This window comes from Ciconia boyciana, chromosome 7 (genome assembly GCF_034638445.1).
Source record: "Ciconia boyciana chromosome 7, ASM3463844v1, whole genome shotgun sequence".
NCBI classification, from domain to species: Eukaryota; Metazoa; Chordata; class Aves; order Ciconiiformes; family Ciconiidae; genus Ciconia; species Ciconia boyciana.
The window spans coordinates 66,961,945-66,979,640 of NC_132940.1; the positions used below are offsets into that span (position 1 = coordinate 66,961,945).

The window sequence follows — 17,696 nt, forward strand, 5'->3', positions numbered from 1 at the left end:
CCCTCAAAAAATTTAAGATAGCTATAGGGAAATTTTAATGGCTGTTCTGAAACTTTCTGCATGTAAATCTCTCTGCTCTAGCCTATTATCGGTCAACCAGTTCAGGTTTCTTTGGGCGTTTTCTTCAGCGTCATACTGACTACACGCAGAACTGAGATCCCAGAGGTTGAGATCATCTGTGGTAAGGGCAAGAATTTCAATTCCAACCCCAATGAAGTCAGAAGACACACATACATGCACTCCATGACTCTTACTTGGGAAATACAGTGAGATTCTCGATTACAGGCTAACAAGCCCTTAGTCTTCTCAAATTAAAAAACAAAAACAACAAAAAACCCCCAAGCCCAATGCACCCACTCCCAACAACGCACTTCCACTTCATTTCTCATCACTATAACTTACGGGAATATCTTTAGCTGTTTGAACTAGAAATCTGCTATTGAATCACTCTCATCTCCGATGCACACGTTTACCAAAGGTTGTCAGCCCCAAATAAAAAGTTTTAGAACTTGGGCAGATGTTGGAGTCCTACAAAAATGACATTCTAGAGCACCATGCTATAACAGTGTGAAGGAAGGAGAATCTTTTTAACATACACATTTTGCATGAGGCTATAAACACTGCTGGAGCAGGCTATAAGCTATGAAGATCAATTTTTAAAACTATTTCACATTTGAACAGAGCTCATACACATACTTGCTTCTACAGCAAGTCTCAAATCTCACCAGAACATGAATGGGCACTCCAAATAATAGGTTGCAAAGATACAGCGAAGGTCTGTCAAGAAGAGTGTCTGGGTTGCCTGCTATACAAACCTGGAGAGTAAGAGAGCTTCTGATAGCAGTAGAGCTCCAACCATTTTCCATTTAGTCATGGGGGTTGTCCATTAATTTGAATGGGAGAAGACTCAAGAGAACACACATGCCACTCCTTTTCATACAAAATTCTTAAAGAAAATGGAGGTTTCTGCATTTTGTCACTCCTCGAGGAAATCTGATACTTAACAACACCTGCACACAATGAGTATCCAAATGAAGAAGTCATAAAGAGCCAGCTGCCCTTTATTTAAAATGCCCTTTGCAAAAAACTTGCCGTACATTCTTTTGAGAGAAGCAGAACTGTCAGGAATCCCACAGCCACAGAATCCAACATCATCTCCAGAACCATAAGTATCAATACAGCCTGAGCATCGTGTTGAGAAGAACCACACTTGTATTGAAAATGAGGTTGAGAATACTGCACGGTTACAATCACAGAGACGAGGATTTCAAAGACACGCTTTCTTGCAATAGAACAAGCTTGGATTTTTAAAAATATAATCATTATGTACAGCAAAATATGTGGCCATAAGACCAGCCTTAAACTAAGGCCTTGTTTATACAATTTCTGCACTGTCGGGAAGCATTTTGGCCGGGAATGTCATTTTTCTTCCGAATCAATTCAATATTTGCAATTCTTACTGTGAAAAGAGCTATATACCACCTTTGTATTGACATGGGTATAACATATTCCCACAGGGAAAAGGAATAAAAGAGTACCTTTATATTGATACAACATTTTCCTCAAGTGTAGAAGCTAATATAGCTTTCATTATTCAGTCAAGTTAAAGCAGTATGACTTTTTTCTACTTTATAGACAAGGCCTATGTTTAACAAGCACCACAACACTTCAGAGTTATTTGGAAGATCTGACTACTGAGCTCTACTCTTTGTACTGTCCTCACCAAGTCATAGAGAACATCAAACACCTAAATACATTCAAAACTCTGATTAGACCCATGCCATGGTTTCTTAAATCCTTCACTATTTAACAAACACACCTTTTTGGCAAGAAATAGAGTGTATCTACAAAAAAGCCCAGCATGGTCCAGAACTTACTAGGCTGCCTTCAGTTGCTCTTCTAGGCTGAGAAAAACTGGACTCCATGTGCTGCTGTGTGCTACAAACACCCATTTGCATCATTCCTCAATCACCACACAGGCAGTAGGGAAACAGGAGGCACTAGAAAACATGAAGAATCTGCTGTCTGTTGGGGAGAACAGAATAAGTATCTGCTTTTCTTAAGCGGAACAAGTTGCTTTCAATACACTGATCTGGAGCAAGGCCTGTTGGGTGCTAAAAACTGTATAATCCCATTGATTTTAAGGCAAAATTGAACCATAGCAACAGCTGAGATGTAAATTTATGGCATTTTTTTTAAACTTCAGTGTGAGGCATGGCTGTAGTCAAGCTTCCTTAGTTTTCAGTGCAGTATTTTTGTTAAAAGAAGTCCCTACTATTACTAAGCATTATTCCCCTGCCCCTCTAACATGGAAGGCCTTGAGGAGCTGGCTTCTAATTCATTTTTGGAAATTTCTGAAAGATAAGCTGCAAAGAGGTTTTCAGTTTTCACTTAAAAACTGGGGGCTGGATCAATTTGTCTGTTATATGAAGGCCCCAAGCACAAGCTGAGGGACCACACTAGGGTTGCCTTCTCCAACCCTCTTTAACTGTGACTGTATCAGTCTGACCCATACAACCCAAAGGATTGTATCAGAACAGGTCCTTGCTGTTTTGAAGGATACATGTGAGCTCAGGAGAAGAGATACATTCAATACTTAACTATATAATCTTTTCCAAAGTTTCAGTAGATACTGGATGTTGCTAAAATAGGTATCCAATTTTAAACCAAAACACAAGATTATAATTTTAATTTCAATCACTGGGATTTCAATACACAGAATTAAACTAATACTAAAAACTGTTCTTCCAGTGCTCAAGCAGAAAGCTTTCCTACTCAAAACAGAAGAAATTATCAGATTCACAGTAGGAATCATGGCAGTTAGTTTTCAGCTGGCCTGATTAAAAACCCCTTTACACATCATTGCTCAACTTTTGCTTTCATGTGGTAAAATAATTTCAAGTCTTCTTGGGATGGGGGGGGGGGAGAGAAAAAAAAGAGTGGCAGGTTTTGATTGCTAATCTTTAAAGAAGGGGCTAAGAGAGGAAGATGATGGAGGTAAACAAACTCCCTAGATCTTCCAAATGACAGAAGGAACAGGTCTCCTCCCACTCCAACCCCTCTGCAAACCAGGAAAGAAATAATGGTCTGATGCATAATTTTAAAGAGTTATAATGCAATGAGATTAAAAGCTTAAATTTTATAAATAATCGACCTTTAGAATTTTACCCCAATAAACCATGCTGTTCCCAGTAAGGAATAAGGGCCTAATCTTACAAGTCCTTTAGCATTAAAGCCACGCTACCTTCCTAAAGCTGCCTACTGAACATAGCGTTCTGCTCACATGCTGGCATCACATAGGGTCAGGACCTAAACACAAATGAAAAACTGTATTAAAAATTACTAAATATTAGCTAAAATACCAATCTTGTGGTTTGTCTGTCTTTTTTTTTTTTAAACACTCTCCTTAGCTAAATCAAGGCCCCCCCCATCTTTCACTTCTATTAAGATATAAATCAGGATTAACAGCCTGTGTGAAAGTTAGTGTTTCATGTAACACATAAAAGCGCACAAAGTTGTTTTCTAAAAAACAGCATTTGTATTAAAATTCTCAAAATGGATAGACATCTCTTAAATGCATGTCTGGAATTAAAATGACAGTTGTTAGACTTTTCTTGGTACATCACAACGATAAGATTTCCTTCTTTGCTGGCTGGAGGTACATCCCACAACAAAACCAAAGGAAAAAAAAAAGGCAAAAAAAAAAAAGCCCACCCCCCCAAAATCCCAAAAGGCTAAATTCTTGTAAATTTGAAGTAAATGAAGCCTGAACTTGCAAGACATGGAAATTACAGTTAAAAGGCTCAGATGGAAATAAGAAATAAATTCCACTAACAATAGGCCCTTTTGTCCTGGCTTGTTCGGTATGATTACTGCAAGGAAACTGTTAAGTAGTTTTTGGAGTAGTAGATAATGGGATTCTGTGGAGCTTTCACAGGTTGGCACCGGCTGGAACAGCTGAGTTTTGAAGGCACTCTATAGACACAGGGTTGCTGTTGGCCCTGCATCACATGTAGGAAGTCTTTGCACTTTAGAGAGCTAGTCATCAAAATCAGTTATTGCCAACCTAAAAAGAAAAACCCTCGGAACAAAAACACCGCCGCTCCCGCCCACCAAAGAAAAACTAAAATAACAACGAAATCACACACACACGCACACCTAAAAAATTGTGCAGATTTGTAACGTTTTCACAGCTGATTTAAAAAAAACAAAACAAAACAAACCAGGAAAAACCAACACGCTACCACTCTCCTGCAAACTCCCATCCCATACAGCAGGTAAACAAAATAGAAAATTATTTCACGAATCATCAGCAGACACTTTCTGGCACCCCACACTGTATTGGCATCAGTGTTTAAGTTAAAGTCCCAGTTCAGATGTGCAATTCTCCAGGCTGGACGCCCCGGCACCACCACCCAACTTTGCATAGAGATCCTCGGGACCGGCGGCGGGGCTCCACGCGTGGCCGCGGGGGAGGCTCCTCACGGCTGCCGCGGCCTCTCCTCCTGTCCCGGGGAGGGCTCCCCGCGTGTGCTTCGCTCTTCCAGGCAGGCAGGGACCGCTCCTCGCCGAAGCTTTCCTCCCCCGTGCCCGCTGCCAGCGCAGGGCAGCAGCCCGCGGCAGACACTGACAGGAAATATGCAACGACCAAGACTGGACGAAACGTACATGCCGAAAAAAGCCACATTTCCAACACGATTTTTTTTTTTCCCCGATTTTTTTTTTTTTTGTGTGTTTGTTTTTGGCGGCTGCCGAGGACAGCACGCCCGCCCCGCGGCTTGCGCCGGCCGGGGCGCGGAGCCGCTCCCGCCTCCTCTCCCGCCGCTCCCGCCGGCCGCCACCGCCGTGTCCCCGCAGACAGCCCCGGCCCGCCGCCGCCCTCAGAGGATGGCGCAGGAGGAGCAGCACTGCTCGTCCCCGTTGGGCTGCGAGGCGTAGTTCATCTGCCTGACGATCTCCGCGAAGAGCTCGTCCACCGAGGCTTTGTTTTTGGCCGAGGTCTCCATGAAGGGGCAGCTCCACTCCTCGGCCAGGGCTTTGCCCTCCCCGAAGGAGACCTCCCGCTCGCCCTCCAGGTCCACCTTGTTGCCCACCAGGATCATGGGCACCCTCTCGTACCTCTTCACCCGGATGATCTGGTCCCGCATGGGCTTGATGTCCTGGAAGCTCTGCTGGTTCACCAGGCTGTAGACCAGGATGAAGCCCTGCCCGTTCTTGATGTAGAGGTCCCGCATGGAGGCGAACTGCTCGGTGCCCGCCGTGTCCAGGATCTCCAGCACCGACGGCGAGGAGTCCACCTCGATCTCCTTGCGGTAGAAGTCCTCGATGGTGGGGTCATACTTCTCGATGAAGGAGCCCGTCACGAACTGGACGGTGAGGGCGGACTTGCCCACGCCGCCCGAGCCCAGCACCACCACCTTGTACTCCCGCATGGCTCCCGGCGCGCCGCCTCCCTCACCTCCCGCTCGGGGCTGCCGCTTCCCTCCCGCCCTCGCGGCGGGCGGAGAGAGGGAGGTGAAGGAGGGAAGGAGGGAAGAGGGGAAGGGGGGAAGGAGGGAAGGAGGGGCGCGCACGCCCCGCCGGGCGCTCACTGGCGCCGCGCGGGGCCCGCCGGGGCGGGGAAGGGGCGGCCACGCCTCGCGGAGCCGCGCCGGGCCAGCCCCGGGGCGGGGGCGGGCGCCGGCTCCTGCGCGGCGGCTGCGCGGGGGGAGGCGGGGGCCGCCGCCGCTGAGGAGGAGGAGGAGAAGAAGGAGGAGCAGGAGCAGGAGCAGGAGCGCTGCGCTGCCGCTGCCGGCCCCGGCCCCGCGGCGGGACGGCGCTGCCGCGGCCCATGGCGCCCCGCGGCCCGCCCCGGCCCATTGGCTCGGGCCCGCCGCCGCCCGCCCCCATTGGCTTCCCGGCGGCGGGGAGCCGCGCGCGCAGCGCCCCGCCCCGCTCGTCAGGCCCCGCCGCCGCCGCCCGGCCGGAGCGGGGCGGGCTCGGGGCGCCGCGCGTGTTCCCCCGCCGCCCTCCGCAGGGAGCGGGTGGCAGCGCCGCGCCCGGGGGGGTGGCGGGGCCCCCTCAGGAGCGGGGCGGGCTCATCCGGCGCGGGCAGAACCGCGCTGCTCCCGGGCGGGCGGGATCCCGTGCCCGGCACGGCGATGGGAGAAGGGCGGCGGGACCGGCAGCCCCAGGTCCCCCTGCCCCCTTATCGGCGGAGGGCACGGCCCGGTTATCTCCTCACCGCGGGCCCTCCCGCCCTATCGGTCCTCGCCAGGGGACGAAGCGCCCCTCGCAGCCGGCGCCAGGGCCTGTGCCCGGGCAGCTGCGGGACCTCCCGCTCCCCGAGGCTGCCTCCTCACGGGCACCTGACGGCGTTTCCGGCCCCACAGAGGCAGCCAGAGGGGAGGGAGCCGCTGCCGGGACCGGGCCCCCCGCCACGGAGGGGCTGCTGGCAGCGTCCTCGCACCCTGTGCGGGAGGGCCTGGCGGGCGTTGGGGCCCCGAGCAGCCCCTTAGCTCTCCCCAGAGCCTCCGTGCCCAGCCGGCTCTGGAGGCTGGAGGTGCCCGCTCTCTGCCGGGGAAAACCCTCCCTGGCGGGAAAGGCTCCCTCGGCCCCCGGGGCTCCGCGGGAGAGGCGGCTGGAGCCGGCTGGGCTGGAGCCGGCCGGGCTGTCTGCCTCCTGCCCCAGCAGGGACAGCCCCCCGAGGTGGGAGGCCATGGCCGTGGCAGCTCTGGCCGTCGGCAGCTCCTGAGGAGCCCCTTCCAGGGCACCCCAGTTCCTGTGTCCGCCCCGTCCATCCGAAGTCGGGACCAGCTGATCTTTCGGGCTGAAGTTGTGGCAATTGCCAGCTGTTGATGCAGTTTGCACGTCGTGGCCCATGAACAGCAGTTTAGCTTGGTGGGGTTGACTCACAGGGACTGGCTATTTGCCACTGTTTGTAGAAGTGGTTCCTTGGACTTTTTATCAATCAGACATTCCTTTCAAGAAAATATCATTAGTTATTTTGGCACCCTTCAGTGTTTGGTTTTATATCCTACCCAGTTCTTTACTGTTCTCAGTATTTATTCAAGTAGTTGTGGCATGTGGGTCCTTTCTACCCCACCTTGGTGTTTACAGACCTGATTTAAACACAGCACTTGGGGAAACAGGCTGTGGTAGACAAAGACAAAAGGATTTGAAATAAGTTTTGTAAGCAACATTCTGTTATTCCTGAACAGTTTTCACATAGACTAAATTCTACTTAAATTATTTTTGCCAGAGTTCACTGTGGGGATTCACTGTGCTGGGTCTAGCTCTACTGCATCCCTGTGGTCATCTGGCGAGTACTGCAATTCCGCTGATCCTCTGGTGAGTACCGCACCTCTGGTGATCTCCTGTCTTCAGGAGCTTAAACAAAACCCCTCTGCTATTGCTTGAGTAAGTCTTTGCAAATGAAGCCTGTCCCGACGAATATAAAAGTTGCGTTCCGCCAACCCTGCTTTGGAGTGGGCAACAGTTTAAACAACTTTCTTAAATATATCGCATATCTGAAGCCCGGCACTCTCCGTATTCAGTTTGTAGGTGTAGTCGTGCCCTGTACCTGTTGGTTGGGAGGCCCCAGGTGGGATGCTGGTCTGCCAGGCTGGTTTCTCCCAGGTGCACAGTCTTCTCACTCACCTGCAAAATTTGTCAGCTGCAGGCTGATCCTAAGCTAGTTCAAGGTGCTGTACAGATCAAGCTGAAGATTGATCAGATGTTTTATCTTATAGTGAATCCTGAGGGCTGGGCTTTGGCCGTATCTCTGTTCTAGACTCTGCCTGCTAACCACGTTACCCTTACCTTGTGACGAACCCGTAGGCCATCTTTTTTCCAGGGCAGTACTACAGTTCTTTGAAAAAGTGAAGAAGACCTCTACAAGTACCTATAACCTCGTGTTCCATGAATGCGTTTCCTCTCAATGACTGCTCAGCTCATGCATAGACATGCATGGATGTTGGGTTTGGAAACAAAATAACTGAGCTCACTACGAGGCTTCTAAGTCCTTTCCCCACCTCTTCCTGTTTCTCAGCGGTCCCTCTGATTCCCCCTTCTAGAAGCAGTCCAGAGGCAGAGCTAGCACGTCACCCACTGGCAGCGCACTCCCACCTTTGTCTAAGCCAGCCAAAACCAGTCACCGGCCAGCAAGCGTTTGCAAAGTTATCTTTAAAAACAGCTATAAAAATTGATTGAAAGGCTACAGTATCACTGCAAAAATATTTTATTTTCTTGTACTGCTGACACACTTTGCTTACGCTACTCTAAAGTTTTGGGCACGATGTGGATTTGCTTACCTTCGTCACCTCTATAGCAAGCCCACATGCAAATTACTTATCTTGCACTTTCCCCTAACATGGCAGTAGCAGATTTTATAAAGACCAGACAATTATAATGTTGATTTAAATCCAGTCTATTTAATCAAAATTTGTTGAATTGTGGTGTGGGGTTTTCTTTTCAGTGACAGAATAAAATTACTCTCTATATTTTTTCATCCTACACTATGCTATTAATTGCTGCTGTTTCTGAAGAAGGAAATGTATCATGTTCAAAGTAACAAATGGTCTTTATGCTGTTGAGTTTAAATATGGAATATTATTTCTCAAGTCCTGGTCCTCTACTACATCTATTAATGTAAACTCTCTTGTTACCAGCCAGCTCTAGGTAATTAGTTAGTCTGCAGTAATGCTTTTAGAAATTTGGAGTCCGTGAAGTAATAGCAAGGAGTCTGTGGGAAGTAACTAAAAGAAGCAAGTCTGGTTTTGTTAGAAATAAATCTTCTGTGCATGGCTACAGACCGCTAAGGGGATCTGTGAGTTGAAAAGGTTGAAAATCCCCAGCTAAGGGTTTAGACATTTAATTTAAATAAATCACAAGAGTATTCAGCGCATCATTTTTGAATTATGAAGCATGCATTATGTTGGGTTGTTGTACTTCATGAATGGTACCGTGGTTTAGACTCTCTCAGGAATAAATGAAAATTGTCCTGAAACAAGCTCTGTTTGGGCAACATGAAAGCATTACAATGCAGCAGAATCTAGGCAAAATATAATTATCAGGCAGTTGGCTGTAATAATTTGATTTTCAAAATGATCAAGTATATTTTAAAACCAATTTCAAGATGGCTTGATACTATCTTCAAAATGTCAAAATAAAAATCGGCTGAAAAGCATAAATTTGGTTACTAAGCAGTTTGCCATACAATATTTACATACATACAATATTTACAATTTGCCATACAATACATAACTTGCTTTTACTGTGTTGAGTAACCCTGCTCATTCAGGAAAACTACTCATACAAGCAAAGATGATTTCTTTGCATAGTTTAGAAAGATCAAGTAATTAGCTGCTTCTGTTATAGTTACCTTTGTCCGGACAAGTATCAGCATTGTAGAACTGTAAAGCAGTGTGGGTTTTTTTAAAAAATGTGTTTCACTTATTATAGGCAAAGACTGAACTTAAATCAGTAACACATATGGTATCTAAACTTTCAGTACCATGAGAGTTTGTCAATGCCTGATGACAGCAAGACTTAGTGCTATAAAAATAGGTAAAGATGTTCCGGTGTTTCTGAAGGGACGTTCTAACCGGGTCCTCTCGTACTCCTTCTTTAAAGAGGCATAGCCAAAGCACCTACAGCTATGGGATTAACTCCCAGCCCAGGCTGGTGTTTGCAAAGGGATATATAGCCTCCTGAGAACTCATTAAGTACCACTGTGTTTATTTAGCATGAGTATTTTATAGAAAAGCTGTGCTGTATCCGTGGAACAGAAAAATGATGTGAGCAGTGGCTTGAGTTGCAAGATACGTCCTGCGTAGCATTTGTATGCTTCTGAATTTTGGAAGGCCTGAGCTCTTTAAATGAAACAGAGCTAGAATTTGTGGGAAATGCGTGGCTTTGATTAAAACAGACATTTTGAAAATATGCTCAGAATGAGGTGAGGGTGTGAATTTGCTTGTATCAGGAATCTGAATGCTCAAGTGGAAAGAGGTGATAGCCTTCATTCAGATTTTCTCTGGGTTCTGTTAGTGACTACTCATTTAAATAGTTTTTATTAACATGTGGGAAGCTCTTGTGACTGTGAAAGAGACTCTTCTGAGATCATAGCGCTCTGCCATGGACTAGCTAGGCATGGTGATAATTGAATTTTAAGGCTACAAATAATACTAAATGTTGTATTTTGACATTGAAGTTTTGAGATAAGTGATTTTAATAATAATTTTATAACATATCTCTATGTAATACCTTTCATTTCAACATGAAGATGCAGTTCCATATACTTTTTCCCCTCCTTTCCTTTGTGACAATGGTGACTAATGGACTTGATACCCTTCTTCGCTCTCAGTTGTACAGCAGCAATTTTTAGGCCCATGGTGTCAGCGGGCCCTGCAACAACACTGATCTGTGATGAGAGCAGGCCTTTCTGTTGTGGGTTCTGCTTAACTGCTTATGGGCCACTGGGGCCAAATGCAAAGAGCTGAATGGTGAATTGATCCTTGCTTTCAGCAGAACTAAAGGGTCCGAGAATGTCTTAATTTAGCACTGCTGCTGAGAAAATTCTGAGGGAAGTCATGATCTAAGAATACTGCACGCAGTCATTTCACTTCCTAATATCCGAAATGTTCCCTGGATATAATAGAGATATGTTACAATTCACTTACATTTTAATGACTTAACTGGTTCAGAATCTGATATGAAACGGTTAAACTGAGAAGATTCAGAATCGTTTGGGGAAGAGATGCTGTTCTGTCACTCCCATACTGTCAGTATGTGACATTAATATTAGCAGTAAACCTTAAGGTAAAGGGAGAATAAATACTGAGGGAAACTAAGAAGATTAAATAATCTCTAAGAGTTCAAAGTACAGAATTGCACTAAGTGTTTTCTGGCATTGGACAAATCTGGATAAATTTTTCAATGTTTATTCATTTTGAATGTATGAAATTGAGCAAGATTTCTGGGCCCGAATTAGTTTTTAATTCAGTGGCATACAAAGAAGCCTTTATTTTGGATCCACTAGCAGTATGATTTAGGTTGGTTTGGGGTTCCTTTCATGGGGGTTGAGGAAGGAGAAAGATGATCTGAGCACAAAAATTGAAGTATTTACAAGTTTTAATAACTACTTGATAAACAATAGTATTTTTAAGATTTTGTGTGGGTATTTAATCAATAAAACCTCCTCTCCCCTTTAACAGTAGCTAAGAGTGGTATTGGTTACATTTGTCACGATAGTGTCTAATAATATTGGCACTGACATTCAGTGCGTCTCTCTTGTTCTGAACCAGTGACTTTAGTTTTCTTTATTTAATTTGGGTTGCTCCTATTGAATAGTGGTGCGCAAGAGAGAGGCTCAGTCCTCAGCCCTAAAAATTTGCTGGCAATCTTTAACCAAAAATCAGCAAGAAAGATTTACATGGAAGGTATAAACTCATTTTAAGAATAACAGTGGAAGCAGCTGACTACTTTTGAAAATCTGTCCACATCCTGGCAATGGTGGGTTGAAGGTCTCTGTCCTCTTATTTTTACTTCTCCTACTTCATCCTTCCTCTTTCCCATACCAGTAAGCCGAAGTACTGATCAGAAGGTAATGCAATATATTGCTACAGTAAAGTATTCTGCTCTCATGCTCTGCCCAGAAAGCTGTGCAAAAAGCTGGACTTTTTTGTGTCCAGGTTATGTGGTTGTTTATAAAAGTGCACTTGTTTTCCTATGTTCTACATTGCCGGACATTCATATTTAAGAGAGAAAAGACCTTTTGAAATTCTTCATCAAAAATAATCTGGCATTCCAACAGTATTTAAATATAATAATTAACTTGTCTGCACCTTGAGTTATTCTTGATAATTCTGTGTGAATACCTATCTGAAAGAAGACTGCCTAATGTCTGTTTATCTTAATCCAATCGTATTAGGTATTCTTATTCTAGAATCAAATGTCTACATATGGAGTTAAATGAGATAGTCAATTAGGGTAATTCCATGGGTAGACTAGTTTTATTATAAGTGAAACTGTTCCGTCTGCTCAACACCCAGATAATCAGAAAGAAACTGATAAGACAAATTGCTAAGTGACTCAGGCCAAAGGTACTGCTTAATGCTGTAACTGGGTATGTTTGTAGTCGTGTGAGCTGGTTTCTCCCCTGACTCAACCAGCTGAACAGTCTCCCTTTTGCCAGCTACTTCCTGAGTAGGAGCTGATTTATGCAGAGTCATCCTTTTCCTGCCTGTCTGTATTAGTGAGTCTAGTGTGCGTGTCTTTGGGAAATGGAGCCCCACGGTGACTTTCCTCTGCAAAAAGATTCTCAAATGGAGAATAGCCAAGTTTCATTTTTCAAGAAATAATAGCAGCTGCTGGTGGGTGTAAATAATATATTAAAAAAAAAAGGAAAAAAAAAGTGACACATACACAGAAGAAAAAGTTCATTATTTCCATCAAAAGTCCTGCCAGAGATCTTATCACTATTGAAAAAATAGCCTGTGCTGCCAGAACTTATTACATATCATCTCACTTGAATTGGTGTAATAATGCCACTTTATTTTTCTTACAAAGAGTGTGTTCAATGGCATGTTTATATCCCACTCATAGATGTGATGTTTATAATCAAAATATGCATAACTGTCAACGTTCAGGTCTATTTCTATGTTCTTTATTAGTTTTCAACCCCCTTCTATTTACCACAGTAGCAGTTTACATAAAAGGTGATGAAGATTAGGATTTTAGGTAAGCATACGAAACAAAGAGAGAGCACTTGTCTGTTACTGTGTGCGGCAGTCAAGTTGTGTGTAGGTGTAGTGAAACAGCTTTTGGAACCATAAATGTAATCTTGATAGCACTTGCATGGAAAGTGCTATTGTATGTTAATGAAAATGGTATAATCAGCATGAAGTGAAACCGGTGACTAATTCAAAAAATAAACTTTCTGTCTGCAGCAAAAGCCCTTTTGTAGAAAAATGCATTTTCTTCATTGACCCATGGCATTATATCACATTGCAGTATTAACTCTGCTGGCAGTAGTGTTCAGATACAGCAAAAAGTTGTAATTTGGAGAGCTTTCACTCTTTAATTTGCTTAATTCCTCTGTCTCCTGACCAGGAGCAAAGAGCTTCGCCTGAGAGAGTCTTCTATCAAATGGCAGCGAGGAATGAATACTTTCAACTGTGATCTTATCATGTTTTGTAAGTGAGATGGGAGATTTCCAGAAGTCCTAAAGAAGCAGAAAGTGATGTTTGCAGGTCACCAGGTTCTGGTCTTTTCTTCCGTGTGAGGAATCACTCTAACAGTCTGCCTTTGGACTCAGATTGGTGGTGTAAAATTGTGGTTGTAAGTATTGGTAGTTATTAAGGTCTGGGGATTATTTCCCTAACTAATAATGAAAGAAACACATTCTCATTTTAAAAAATGAGAGTACATCTATGGAAGGAAATCTCCTAGATAAAACCAGAGTTGTATTCCATTCCTTTTTCATTGCCTGTAATTCCTATGGACATTATGGAGTGATAGGTGAATCCAACCAGCCAGTGCGTCCATCGCCATTATGTAGATGTTGTGGGACTGATGTGAGCAAGGGGCCAGTAGATGGGTGAAGCAAGTGGACCTGTTTCCCCTGTGTACCAGAACAAGAGAAATCAAAATACTTAGTCCATATTAACAAGAAAAAGTTATTTAACCATAGTGAAAATACAGAAAAGGTTTTAATTTTGAGGGGCTTTTATAGTTTTCAAAGGACAGCATGGAATTTCCCCCTACAATGTCATTTAATTGAAATAGCTATCTCTTGAACAGTGTTTTGTGGTACATGTTGACTCACCCTAATAGCAAGTAAAAAATTAATAGCTGCTAGTGCTTGCTTTCATCTAGTTCAAATTATCATGACGCGTCTGTCAAGGTAAACTCTTTCAATTTCCTGACATTATTTCTCTTACTACATTTTAAAAACAGTGTGGACAATATATCCGCTTCTGGATTCAGATGGAGCACCTGCTGACTTCATCATCCCCAGCTGAAAATGTCTACATCCACAATTTGCCCTGCATCACGAGCTGCATGACAGCTCCCTAGGCCAGTTCAGTGCAGAGCCAGCCAGGTTGGCCCAAACACCCTTTGTCGGTTAAAGCTAAGAGAGCTAACCTTGCACTGAACTACAAGGAGGTTGTCCACAGCTTCCTTTTTTTGCCTGCTTTCTTGTAGCCTCGAGTGTCGATTCAGTTGTAAGAGGAATGGAGAAAGCTGAGCCTTAAATCACAGTAGGTGTTTGCAAAGTGAATATATTTAAACCCAAAGTCTCCTTTTTTGCCACTTGATACTTCTGTGCTGTGAAGATTTACGTTGGCTGCAAAGGGGAGATGCCAAGTTAGGAACATTGGTTGCAACAAAACAAGTTGAGTTATGGAAAAACTTCACTTGTTCAACCTCCAGGGACGTTTGTATAAATTCACACCTTACCTGACAGATGACTATGGACTAGCTGACTGACTCATTGTTCTCTGTCCTGTGTTACCGTATTTTATCCTCTTGGCTCCTGAGCCGAATCAGTTAATACTGAAGGAGACTTAAAATAGCATTTCTCTGATGGCAATGGCTGTAGAAGACAAGCTGCAGTTTGGGTCTCCAGGTTTAACAAGGATCGCACAGCAATTGGTGAACAATCAAAGCTTTAAAAGCAAATAAACATACAGAGCAACCATCAAGGCCTTTTGCCTGCTTTTGGTTTTGTATTTGTGGTAAGGGCTGCGCAAGAGAAAGTTGCCACACATGCATGTTTTGCTTTCTGTCTGAATCTACCCCCACATTATTTTTTCAGGAATGATGATATTACTAGACTTGCAGAAGCTCACAAAAAATGCACCTGTTTTTAGGCACTTGGTACAAACTCATAAGATATTTACAGTATGGCCCTTCAGGAAGCTGAGCATCTCTCTGTGGCTCGCCTGTCTTCCCAAGACATATCCCTCAGCCTCACCCTGATTGAGTCCTTAAGACTGCAAGAGAAAAGAATTTAAACTAGACAAGAGGAACTGCTGCTCAACTGAGCTTTATTTTGTAGTGCACAGGCAGACTGCAAGGTCAGCAAATCTCTGCAAGCTACGTGGCCATATGGGCAGTGGCAGTTTATGAAACAACCGTGCCAGATTTGGCAGCCTTGACAATGACCACATGGCAGGTCAGTGAAAACCATTTCAATGCCAGTTGTATAATTTTGCTCTTCAGTCATCTGAGAAGAATATGTAAGACGATTTTAGAAAGGATGGTGTCATTTCACAGCTCTGAAACTTTCTGAACTTTCAGCTCTGAAGCTCTTTTCACTATTCTGAATATAGTATATAAACTTCCAGTGTAACCAGCAGAGTTCTTTTGCTATGTCTTAGCTAATTGAAAACATTTGAGTTTAAATGCTGATTGTTATTCTTTACATGTGTGTAGCCTTGTATTTGAGTATTTTGAAATAATTTGAGGGTAAACATATCAACAAAGGAGATAAGGGGTTTTTTGATAGGGAAAGCTAAGACCCATGATAGGCTCAGACTGACATAAGTTATTTGCAGCCTCAATAGCCTTCAAATCTCTTGAAGTCCTCTACTTTAACAAAATGCCACATTTTCTGATTGTTTTAAAGGGCTGCTGCTTATAGCTTGCTTACACTTAGGTTGTTTCTGGCTGGTCAAGGTTGGAGGGATCATTGTGGCTGATCGCTGATTGTGTCACCAGCCTAAGTACTGTTTCATCTTTCAGGCCTTCAGCTGCTGGGCCAGATTAACGTGAATGTGGGAGCAAACTGACTCTTGCAACACCTGGCCTCTGCAGATAACCCCACCCAGCGTGACTGCAGGCCAAGTCACGGCACAACCGACATCTCGTATTGACAGATGACCTCATGAGAATGAACAGATAAGACAAAATGATGTTGATACTACTTGATCTATAAGCCATGCTTGATATTGTCAGCCAGGGCAGTCAGGAATGCTGATGTGACCACAAGCCCTTGGAGAATTTGTTTGAAGGCTGGCTATCATCACGCACCATCAGGACACCGACTGCTCCCTTAGGGCTTCATCCCCCGGCCGGCTCTTGGCAGGCAAACTCCTTGCCCTACTGCAGAAACCCACCGCTCTGAGTTTTCTGTAGGCCCTTCTGCATGCCACAGTCCGTAACTGCAACAATAAATATAAAATATTATCACTCACTGAATGGAGATATATTTACATTTCTGTATACTTTGTCATAAGTAGTTCCAGTAAGGAGATACCACAGGAGTACCAATGGCAGTAGTCCTGTCATGTGAGAAAAATATACTGGAAAGACCAGACTAAAAATTACTTCAAATGTTAATTGATTCTGTTTGTAGTCCATCACTTAACAAGGGTGAGGGACCTGCAGTAGGCTCACAGGGACAGATCCCACGGTTCTTCATCAAATGGATTGTGACTTACCTGAGAATCATGTCTGAATGAAAGCGGAGTAATGTGGTATCAGGAGCTGATCCATAGAAAATGGGAAAAAGACACTTCATTTACAGACAGCATATTCCCCAGGACAGAATTGAATTCTACTTGTTTGTCCCACGTGCAAACAGCAAACAAGATCTCTAGTCCTAGGATCTATCCCAATTAATCTTACTAATGCTTCTGTTCTTTTTGGCCAGTTCTCAATTGCTCAAGAAGAGGTGAACTTTGAAGATCTCTTAGTATCAATGAAACAGATGTGGCATTTTAACACTGTAAGCAAAACAAAGTGTCAAGATGGTCAGAGAGTTTCGGTTTTCGACTATACTTCAGGGGTTTTTTGCTTGGTTTCACCCTACTAGTGAAGCCTGCAGGCTACTTCACCCTATGAGCAGATTCTTTTTCTGTAGTGGTAAACTAAAAATTAAAACTAGATACACCATTAAAGGTGGCATCCAAGGCACAGATGTCTGACAGTTATCCAATTTATCAAAATCACTTGATATTCCAATTCTGTTCTCCAGAGTGCTGACAACCAACTTGATAGCATCAGCAAGTTTTGCATTTGCACGGCTGGTGTTCAGGGCGTTAATACGAATACACACGGCAGTACAAACCTTTTGATATGTCTTCCAGTTTTATGGCAGACTATTGATAACTACTGTGAATACAATATGATAATATATCAACATTGTTTTCTTACTAGAAATAGGGGGTGTGGGAAAAGCTTTTCTACAGTCAAAAATACATCAGATCCACTGGCTCCCACTTGTAATGTATGGCCATTCATTCGGACAGAAATGGAAGCTGTGTAGTACGCTGTGGTGTGGTTTGGTCATATCTATGTCTGGATTCACCTAAGAAGTTTCTTAACAGGTTATTATCTTCTAGATGCTTTCACAGACTGTTTAATGAAGCGTTGTAGTATTCAGCCAGGTATGCTGACACTGAGGTGACTGACTAATGCGAATATATGTGTAAGAGTCGGGTTTGATTTCATCGTTAACTAGTGCCTCGGTGTCTTTGTACAGTAAACAACATATTTCATAGTTTACATCAGATGAATCCTTCTGCAAATACAAGCAAATACATTAGTGAGAACAGGAAAGTAAACCCTGTGGGACTTTCACGGTTGCACTGACAAATCAATTAAAAATAGCCTTCTATTGTTGATTTTTTTAAACTAAACCATCCGGCACTGTAGTGCATAGCACTTAAAGCAAGAACAGTTTGGGGTCTTCACAGCCTGGAGAAGCGTTT

The 17,696-nt window shown here is 44.0% G+C and overlaps 2 protein-coding genes across 8 annotated transcripts; one reads left to right on the forward strand and one right to left on the reverse strand.

Annotated features, from left to right (window-relative positions):
• Positions 1 to 762: 762 nt before the first annotated feature.
• On the reverse strand, positions 763 to 5,668 carry RAP2B (RAP2B, member of RAS oncogene family). Its single transcript, XM_072866786.1, has one exon. It carries the CDS (start codon positions 5,430 to 5,432, stop codon positions 4,881 to 4,883), a length of 552 nt encoding a protein of 183 aa, XP_072722887.1. The 5' UTR covers positions 5,433 to 5,668; the 3' UTR covers positions 763 to 4,880.
• A 26-nt stretch (positions 5,669 to 5,694) lies between these two features.
• LOC140653958 (uncharacterized) lies at positions 5,695 to 17,470 on the forward strand. Of its 7 annotated transcripts, none has more exons than XM_072866780.1 (5): positions 5,695 to 6,879; positions 7,241 to 7,329; positions 13,090 to 13,317; positions 15,041 to 15,157; positions 15,727 to 17,467. In XM_072866780.1, exon 1 carries the CDS (start codon positions 5,831 to 5,833, stop codon positions 6,731 to 6,733), a length of 903 nt encoding a protein of 300 aa, XP_072722881.1. In that variant the 5' UTR covers positions 5,695 to 5,830; the 3' UTR covers positions 6,734 to 6,879; positions 7,241 to 7,329; positions 13,090 to 13,317; positions 15,041 to 15,157; positions 15,727 to 17,467. The 7 variants fall into 7 exon arrangements, 6 of the variants coding, with proteins under 6 accessions (XP_072722881.1, XP_072722880.1, XP_072722884.1 ...); XR_012043296.1 differs by having other exon boundaries at positions 5,708 to 6,173; positions 15,727 to 17,470; XM_072866779.1 differs by having other exon boundaries at positions 5,696 to 7,329; positions 13,090 to 13,172; positions 15,727 to 17,465.
• The last annotated feature ends 226 nt before the right edge of the window (positions 17,471 to 17,696 follow it).